This window comes from Engystomops pustulosus, chromosome 2, assembly GCF_040894005.1.
Source record: "Engystomops pustulosus chromosome 2, aEngPut4.maternal, whole genome shotgun sequence".
Lineage (NCBI taxonomy): Eukaryota > Metazoa > Chordata > Amphibia > Anura > Leptodactylidae > Engystomops > Engystomops pustulosus.
In genome coordinates, this window is record NC_092412.1 from 106875640 (window position 1) to 106885493 (window position 9854).

Sequence of the window (9854 nt, forward strand, 5' to 3'; positions counted from 1 at the left end):
GGTGCTGGTCGGTTACAAATAATAGGATGAACCATTCCATTGTTTTATTTGTTCACAAAGTGGTTATCTACTCTGTTTGTATCTTTGCATGAACCTAGATTTCTTCTTTATTAAGTAAAATATTTATTTTGTGTTATATATTGATTTTACACCTTTCCTTTGAAATCTTCATCTTTTACCACCCTGCCGCCTCTCTATGTTCAGATATCACTGAAGCTGAACTGCTGTTCTCATAGAAAGATGCTATTTTTAGCTGCAGTTGAAATTGTGATTTTCTACAGTGTTTTGGTTTATCATCACGCCACGGATGCCAATATTAGTGATGTCAGGTGATGCGTCTCTAATTGGCTGCATAATTAGTGGATGCGTAATGTGGTGTGTTTGTTTTGCACAGTGACCTCTCTGGCAGAAGATGGATGATTAAGGAAGAATTAGAGAACCTGCTAGTAGAAAAACTCTCTGACCAGGACGTAAGTAATGTTTTACTGCAAGTAATTCATTTTCTCTATTTTGTGTATGAAAAAATAAAAATGATCATGCAATAGCCCCAGTGTAACTTTTATGTATGACTGTACTAAATTATGTGTTTTCCATCCTTGCATAAAAGTTGTAGCACTTTCCGTATAAGCCAAGTTTTTAGCACATTTTTTGTGCTGAAAAAGCTCTAATCGGTACATAGTGCTGTGGCAGTTGTTACACGTAGAGATAGGCTTAGAGTACAGTCACACAGTGCTTTCGTGCACAGTTCTTGGACCGTTTTTAAACAGACTGAAAACACATGCATGTTTACCATGTGTTTGGCTGGTATGAATAGTTTTATCTTCATTTCTAGATATGTAAGCAGCTGTGAAACGGATTAAAACCAGCCAAACGAATGGTGTACATACAAAAATGCATGTGTAAAAACGGTCCAAGAACACTCCATGTGACAGCATCCTAAATGTTACAGTTACATACAAACACTCAGAGAAGCGCGTTCTTACAGATCGGGTGAACCGCTGATAAAGCATTTCCCCCATCTCATGAGAGAAATGCCTGTGCACTGCTCTCCTCCCTGCCATCCCAGCACGCAAAAAACAGGATTTGCGAAGATGTATAGGCTGTATACACAGGATAAGATGCCTGTTACCTTCAGATGTCTGGATGCACTGAGTAGCTATGGGGTTGCAGGGAAAGTATTTAAAAGATGTTGTGAGCTGTTATTGTGTATGCAGGGGGTTAACTCAAAGGATAGGGAGCAAATTTAGGAGATCTGGCGGATAGGGTGCTGAGGGTATTTAGGGGGTTAGGGTTACTGAGGGGTGAGGGTGCTATGACCAAGTGTAGAAGGAGCTGTCTGTGTGCATGTAGCGCAGCTATGTGTATGTAGTGGAGCTTTTGCAGCAATGTGTGTGACCAACAGGTAAAATTTAATGAAGGCTACATTCACATATTGTTATAGCCCAGGTGATTTAACTATCCTTATATAGACAGTTACATCACTGGAGACCTCCCATAGTGGATACTCAGCGGACGCTGAGGATGGATGCAGTACAGTTGTATCCGTTCTCTGAAGGCTGTTTATAACCTCTGCTGAGCTTATTGTCATTCTGCTGTAGGAAGCTGGATGGAAAAACACAGCTAGCAAAAAGGAAGTCTACTTCTGCCAGTATGATATATGGATACATTTAGCATATATGATGGGAGATTTCCAGGCAAATACACTAAATGCATCCAAAAGCGGGATATGAATGTACCCCAAGTGGCAGATGATTATTGAGGTCTAATTGGTTTGATTTAGTAATAAGCCCATGTCCAATTTCCACCAATTTTGATACTGTTCTTTAACTTAAAACATTTAACAACCTTTCAGAAGAGAATCTTTCAATGATTTCTAGTTATTGTTTTGAATTTAATTTAAGGGTGCACACAAACTGCTTTGTCTTAATTTTTACTATATAAATAACTGCATTTTGGCAACAAAAGTTCCTTTAATAACAACCGCATCCTCATAAACAAAGAAATTAATTGTGCAGGGAGATTAAAGTCTAATAAGGTCTTAAAGGTGGCAAAATTTCATAAACGCCATTTGTAGAAAGTGCCAAAAGGAAATGCAAATCAGCTGGCAAGTGGAAAGAAATTCTTGAAGGCTCATATAATTTGCAGAGGTTTGTGACAAGATTCCTTCAATTACAAATGAGTAGCTTAAAAATGCTTTGATTCATTGTTGTCTGCAAAACAGGTCCTGGGGATTTTGTGGAGCATAGAAATGTATTGTCTCACACTGTTTGAAAATGAACATCCATATGCCAAAGTGTCAATCTGACAGGGAATGTCAATGAGAGTCCTGCTTTGCCAAGCTTCAGCCTGGAACTATAGCACAGGCAATTACACTGACACCTCCTAATGAGTTTTTGTTTGCCTGCAGTACCTGTATTTTTTACAAACCATGGAACGCTTGGTGAGTCTGCCGCACAGCAGTATTGTGGAGGACTTTGTACTGAAATACTGCAAGAATCTTGAGATCCAGTCCAAAAAGCAGATGGTTAATCCTTTGCAGTATGATGAGCATGGAGTAGCATTCAGCACAGGGGAAGGTAACTATATTACTGAATATATGCTACACTGTAACAATTTATTCCTCGGGTTGTGATATTGGGTCTTTTCATTTTTACTATTGAAAAAATTAATTCTGAAATATTACTAGGCCACATACAATATGCTACTAATTCAGACGAGTGGTGTGAAGCTATAGAGAGTTATTAGGATCTGTTTCTGGCATATCATACAGCAGAGGAGAGCATCCTGGATGCTCTTGCTCAAAGCCTAAGTAGTATGGTCACAGGATTCTGACAGATGAGCCACTGCAGAGATTCAATGTGCTGTGTACAAAGTAAATCTGTTGTTCGCTCATTGAACGTAACGAAATGTGTTTGTAAGATCCAACTGTTCAGGTAGAAGATAACACAGACCACACGCGGCTTCCTTACAGATGCATTGCCAGGATCTGTGACTTGCACAGTGCGTAGGGTTTTCAGCTTTTGAACACCAGTACCAGTGCTTGTCCAGACTAATAGATACACCAGCAGGTTGCATAAAGCTTTGAGCAAAAGGGAAAAAAAGTGTGGCAAAAAGTTTTATAATTTTTTAGAAGCTGAATAGCACTTCCTATGTTTTATTTTTAGGTCGGAGGAAAACTGCAGAGGCAACAGCTGTAGTACGGGATCAGGGAAAAGGAAAAATTACCATCAATGGGCAGGAGTATTTGGATTATTTTACAGTACTTCAAGACAAGTAAGATGGCTGTTTATTAATATGTATAGGGAAATTTATTGTATGTGACTGTGAAGCATTAAAACCACATCATATACATTTTTGGGGAGATTTATCAGAAGTGTCTGAGGTAAAACTGTTCTAGTTACCCATGCACACCAATCGGAGCTCAGCTTATAAATGGTTGTGGGGAAATGAAGGCTGAGCCCTGATTGGTTGTTATGGCCAACTAGAACAGTTCTACTCTCAGACATTTCTGATGCATCTCCCCCATTGAGTTGAATCTCATTGTGGGCCCTCTATCCTACAAAAACAGAAAAACATACATACAAGAAAACTTTTTATAATGAGTAAAAAAAGGGGTTATGAGGGTCTTGTAACCAACCAGGTTTTTCCCTCAAATCAAGGAAGTTTTTCTAGGCCCTGTTGTTTGGGAATAACAAAAGAAGCATTTTCAATTTCCGGCTGCAGACACATTTTGGTAACTGTGTTATAGGAATCAGATTGTTGCTCCAGGCTTGGGGTACATTTACACAGCAGTATGCATACCACCCCTGTGCGGTAGAGGAGAAAGCCGCACACTGGGAAAGATAAAGCATGCGCTATCTTTTCCTCGTGTGCGGCACGGATCATGCCACACATATGTGGCACCATACTGCCGCCATTGCCGTCTATGGGGATGTATATGCGGCCGTGTGTATATACCCTTAGTCTGTTCTAGTTAGTCTGCAGGAGGTCTAGACAAAAACAGTTATATAGATTAAAGACCTGTGTTGCGGTTATGTGTATTTATTCTCAAAAGAATAAATATATATATCGTATATACTCAAGTATAAGCCGAGACCCCTAAAAAATGGAAAAACCTATTGACTCGAGTATAAGCTGAGGTAGGGAAATGCATTGGTCACAGCCCCTTGGAGTAATATGGCCTGCCAGCCCCCTGGAGTAATATGGCCTGCCAGCCCCCTGGAGTAATATGGCCTGCCAGCCCCCTGGAGTAATATGGCCTGCCAGCCCCCTGGAGTAATATGGCCTGCCAGCCCCCTGGAGTAATATGGCCTGCCAGCCCCCTGGAGTAATATGGCCTGCCAGCCCCCTGGAGTAATATGGCCTGCCAGCCCCCTGGAGTAATATGGCCTGCCAGCCCCCTGGAGTAATATGGCCTGCCAGCCCCCTGGAGTAATATGGCCTGCCAGCCCCCTGGAGTAATATGGCCTGCCAGCCCCCTGGAGTAATATGGCCTGCCAGCCCCCTGGAGTAATATGGCCTGCCAGCCCCTTGGAGTAATATGGCCTGCCAGCCCCCTGGAGTAATATGGCCTGCCAGCCCCCTGGAGTAATATGGCCTGCCAGCCCCCTGGAGTAATATGGCCTGCCAGCCCCCTGGAGTAATATGGCCTGCCAGCCCCCTGGAGTAATATGGCCTGCCAGCCCCCTGGAGTAATATGGCCTGCCAGCCCCCTGGAGTAATATGGCCTGCCAGCCCCCTGGAGTAATATGGCCTGCCAGCCCCCTGGAGTAATATGGCCTGCCAGCCCCCTGGAGTAATATGGCCTGCCAGCCCCCTGGAGTAATATGGCCTGCCAGCCCCCTGGAGTAATATGGCCTGCCAGCCCCCTGGAGTAATATGGCCTGCCAGCCCCCTGGAGTAATATGGCCTGCCAGCCCCCTGGAGTAATATGGCCTGCCAGCCCCTTGGAGTAATATGGCCTGCCAGCCCCCTGGAGTAATATGGCCTGCCAGCCCCCTGGAGTAATATGGCCTGCCAGCCCCCTGGAGTAATATGGCCTGCCAGCCCCCTGGAGTAATATGGCCTGCCAGCCCCCTGGAGTAATATGGCCTGCCAGCCCCCTGGAGTAATATGGCCTGCCAGCCCCCTGGAGTAATATGGCCTGCCAGCCCCTTGGAGTAATATGGCCTGCCAGCCCCCTGGAGTAATATGGCCTGCCAGCCCCCTGGAGTAATATGGCCTGCCAGCCCCCTGGAGTAATATGGCCTGCCAGCCCCCTGGAGTAATATGGCCTGCCAGCCCCCTGGAGTAATATGGCCTGCCAGCCCCCTGGAGTAATATGGCCTGCCAGCCCCCTGGAGTAATATGGCCTGCCAGCCCCCTGGAGTAATATGGCCTGCCAGCCCCCTGGAGTAATATGGCCTGCCAGCCCCCTGGAGTAATATGGCCTGCCAGCCCCCTGGAGTAATATGGCCTGCCAGCCCCCTGGAGTAATATGGCCTGCCAGCCCCCTGGAGTAATATGGCCTGCCAGCCCCCTGGAGTAATATGGCCTGCCAGCCCCCTGGAGTAATATGGCCTGCCAGCCCCCTGGAGTAATATGGCCTGCCAGCCCCCTGGAGTAATATGGCCTGCCAGCCCCCTGGAGTAATATGGCCTGCCAGCCCCTTGGAGTAATATGGCCTGCCAGCCCCCTGGAGTAATATGGCCTGCCAGCCCCCTGGAGTAATATGGCCTGCCAGCCCCCTGGAGTAATATGGCCTGCCAGCCCCTTGGAGTAATATGGCCTGCCAGCCCCCTGGAGTAATATGGCCTGCCAGCCCCCTGGAGTAATATGGCCTGCCAGCCCCCTGGAGTAATATGGCCTGCCAGCCCCCTGGAGTAATATGGCCTGCCAGCCCCCTGGAGTAATATGGCCTGCCAGCCCCCTGGAGTAATATGGCCTGCCAGCCCCCTGGAGTAATATGGCCTGCCAGCCCCCTGGAGTAATATGGCCTGCCAGCCCCCTGGAGTAATATGGCCTGCCAGCCCCCTGGAGTAATATGGCCTGCCAGCCCCCTGGAGTAATATGGCCTGCCAGCCCCCTGGAGTAATATGGCCTGCCAGCCCCCTGGAGTAATATGGCCTGCCAGCCCTTTAGTTCCTCTAGTTCTATGAAATTATAGAGCAGTAGAAGCGGCTAGAAAGCAAAATTCTCTGTCTTCCTTCTTCTTCACAGAAACACTTGGCCCTTACCCTCCTGTACATTTCCTGTCTGGGTATTAGACAGTGTCTTAGAAGCACTCCGCTAAGCCAGTGAGAGATGTGCACTGTACTGGTGAAAAGTTCCCTTTAATACATAATGAGCCATTTCAGGCTCTTTTATTGTCCAAATGTCTGATTAAAAAACAACAATTTTATGCATCCTGCAAGCATAAGGGTTAATCAATATTGTAGATCTTTATTTTTTAGGTTATTGTATTATGAGTTTTTTTGTATGTTTTGTTAGAGAGCAACTCATGTTCCCATTTCAATTTTTGGACCGATTGATGAAGTTTGATACAGAATGTACAGTAACAGGAAGTGGAAGATCGGCACAAGCTGGAGCTGTCCGTTTGGCAATATCAAGGGCCTTATTGAGTTTTGTCTCTGAAAAAGAAATGGAGGCTATGAGACAAGGTGATGCAATATTATACGTTAAGTAGTTGTATGGCTACAGCCACATGGTTAGATGTAAACTGTAACCAATGTACATTACAGCCAGCTAAGATATGTATATAAATGTATTGTTCTAGGTACTATGCATCTTGTTCACCCTCAGGGCAAGTACTTAGTATGGTCTTTTAATTATTTTTTTTTGCACTATACGGAGTTCCTGACCATATGAAGTCCTGAAAGAGGAAAAAAAGTTATTTTTACAGTAAACTTCTGCCAATATAGTATGGTGATACAAATACCACACTGCCACCTCCATCCCACAATGCCAGTGATTGTGCCCTCACAATTCAACACAGGCACAGTACCCCTCAAATTCTCTTTAAAGACAACCTGTCATGCAAATTAACCACCCCAAGACTAAATATATTTTCATAAACTGCAGCCCGTGTGTGTATGAGATACTCCTATACATATGAATGACAGCCTGTATAATGATGTGATACTCCTGGTGCTGGCTCCTCTGTGCTTCCTGGTGCTGGCACCCCCTGCAGCCGGTGTGTGTATGAGATACTCCTATACATATGAATGACAGCCTGTATAATGATGTGACACTCCTGGTGCTGGCTCCTCTGTGCTTCCTGGTGCTGGCGCCCCCTGCAGCCCGTGTGTATATATGAGATACTTCTATACATATGAATGACAGCCTGTATAATGATGTGACACTCCTGGTGCTGGCTCCTCTGTGCTTCCTGGTGCTGGCACCCCCTGCAGCCGGTGTGTGTATGAGATACTCCTGTACACTTGACTGATAGCCTGTATAATGATGTGACACTCCTGGTGCTGGCTATTCTGTGCTTCCTAGTGCCCCCTGCAGCTGGTGTGTGTATGAGATACTCCTATACACATGACTGACAGGCTGTATAATGATGTGAAACTCCTGCTGCTGGCTCCTCTATGTGCTTCCTGGTTCTGGCTGCCATGCACCCTGCAGCCTGTGTGTGTGTGTATGAGAGATACAACTGGTACAGGATGCAGCCATGTGTATAGGAGTAACAGCCTGATATTCTGTTACTCCTGTACACTACTTGTGTAGCTGATGTCTGTGCCTTTCACAAAAACACTAGTAATGCTTTACTATAAACTACACACAGACATGGGCAGGGGGACATAACTTTTTACAATGATGAATGTATGAATTGACTAGAGAAAGGCTGGGATGGAATCCTTGTGAGCTGCTCCAACAGGTAATGGTGACAGAATTTGTGACATAGACCTGATGAAAGGTGTCCTTTAAATGTGTCACCACATCTGCACATTTACAGTGACAGTTTCCTGTCTCTATTCACTGACTGTCACCTTTCTTTTAGCTAAAAATAGTTTTGCTTGCATCCACATAAATCACTTTTTATCTTATGTTACCTGGAATCAGCGGGGGGGTGTTCTGCTCGGCTGGCTCCTCCCATCTACTCCTCCCCTTGCCTTATGCATCCTTACTGGTCACAGTTCGTGTCTTGTGACCAGAGTGACATCACCTTTAGCGTGCATGTATCTGACCACATGAAGTCACAGTTGCCTCCATGGCCTTCTAATCCTCTCCATCCTCCATGGTGGCTGCTGTGATTTAATGTACAAGGAGGCAGAGCAGTGATTTAAAGAGACACAGAGCTCTCAGTCAGAATAATGGGGTGTGGCTCACTGCCAGCCTGAGGCCGCGGCCACACATTCCGCTAGTGATGTGTTCAGAATGCGACGCTAGCGCACAGGGGACTGGCCTTGGCCCGATCACATATGTGTTTCCCGGGAAACACATGTGATCGATAACCCGATCGCATGTGTTTCTCTGGAAACGCATTTGCGATCGAACCGAGGCCCACCCCCTGTGCACTAGCGTCGCGTTCAGAACGCGGGCCTGCGAGAGAAAAGAGTCACAAAGACCAGACATGAGTCAAAAGAGCGAATTTGCATATCAGAAAAACATCTGTAATTAAGGTATAGTGCATCACTGGCAGCTAATTTTAGGTGATATGGGGAGTACTTGTAACCCATTATCATCAGGCATTGGTAGTCATGGGGGTGGGGTAAATCTGGCGACAGGTCCTTTTTAAGGCTCCATTCACACGGTCGTTGGGGCCGTATATAAGTCCCATTTTGGTTGTGAACTTGTTATTACAACAGGCTGTGCTTTTCTTTCTTGAATGTTCTAGTTGTCTATAGAAGGTCTGTCCAGGTCTCTAACTTGTTAATATTCCCATAGCTGGATTACTCACTGTAGATCCACGTAATAAGGAAAGGAAAAAACCAGGCCAAGAGGGTGCCCGCAGGAAATTCACATGGAAGAAGCGTTAACCTGCCTCCCCGATGTTGGAAGAAGCTGCAGGAGTACAAGAAGCCTGGCTGTATTATAGCTTGTTATTTTGTTTTCTAATAAAATAATAATATATAACTTCATAAGTTGTGCTTTTTTTATTAACTGGTTATTGACTGTAGGGCTTCACATAACACCTGCAACAAGGGCTACAAAAAACTCATGTAACGTGTTAGGGTGGTGGCACACATGCTGTTTCGGCTGCGTTTGCAAACGCAGACCAAACTGCACCCACCGGGGCGGGACGTTGCCCGATCGCATCAGTGTTTCTATGGTAACGCCCGCAAATTAATGCAAAACACCGGCGGGTCGTACCGGAACGCAGGCGTTTCGTTTGGTTTACGTTTGCAATTGCAGCCAAAAACGGCACGTGTGCCACCACCCTTAGAGGGAACCTGTCGCCAGAGGGCTATTTTTCACTGGGGACAGGTTCCCATAGAGGCTGAAAAATATATAGCAGACATGTTTTTATATAAAATCTGTGTTATTTGGTTTGAGAAATAATCATTAGGAGACTTTAACTGGCTCCCTGCCGGTGTCAAGGAACGACTCGCCTGAAGTCTGGTGAATGATGTTGATCACAACAGAGGAGTGTGGGGAGCTGGACTTCAGTGCTAAACTATCCACCACTGCGACTTTACACAACCACTTTGCATCTCACTTGTTTTCTGTATACCACCACCATGCATGGCAGTGAAAGAAACATGATCTGGAAGGTGTTTTCTGCATCACTAAATACTGGTAGTGATTCAATAGGTCAAATTCTGCTGCAGGTGCACTATAAGGGCCTGAGCATTCGGTTACACTCTTCTGCTCATCTTCTGTTCCCCATTAACATCAGTGTAAATTCTCTTACCTTCCTTTATGTTTCT

The 9854-nt window shown here is 45.6% G+C and overlaps 1 protein-coding gene across 1 annotated transcript in view; it reads left to right on the top strand.

Annotated features, from left to right (window-relative positions):
- The window catches only part of MRPS9 (mitochondrial ribosomal protein S9), a 42728-nt gene extending 33660 nt beyond the window's left edge, over positions 1–9068 (top strand). Inside the window, exons 7-11 of the mRNA XM_072135888.1 lie at positions 395–470; positions 2408–2576; positions 3165–3273; positions 6469–6638; positions 8872–9068. Of these exons, the coding sequence (XP_071991989.1) occupies positions 395–470; positions 2408–2576; positions 3165–3273; positions 6469–6638; positions 8872–8963 (616 nt within the window). The 3' untranslated portion in view covers positions 8964–9068. The remainder of the gene's footprint in view (positions 1–394; positions 471–2407; positions 2577–3164; positions 3274–6468; positions 6639–8871) is intronic.
- Positions 9069–9854: the final 786 nt, after the last annotated feature.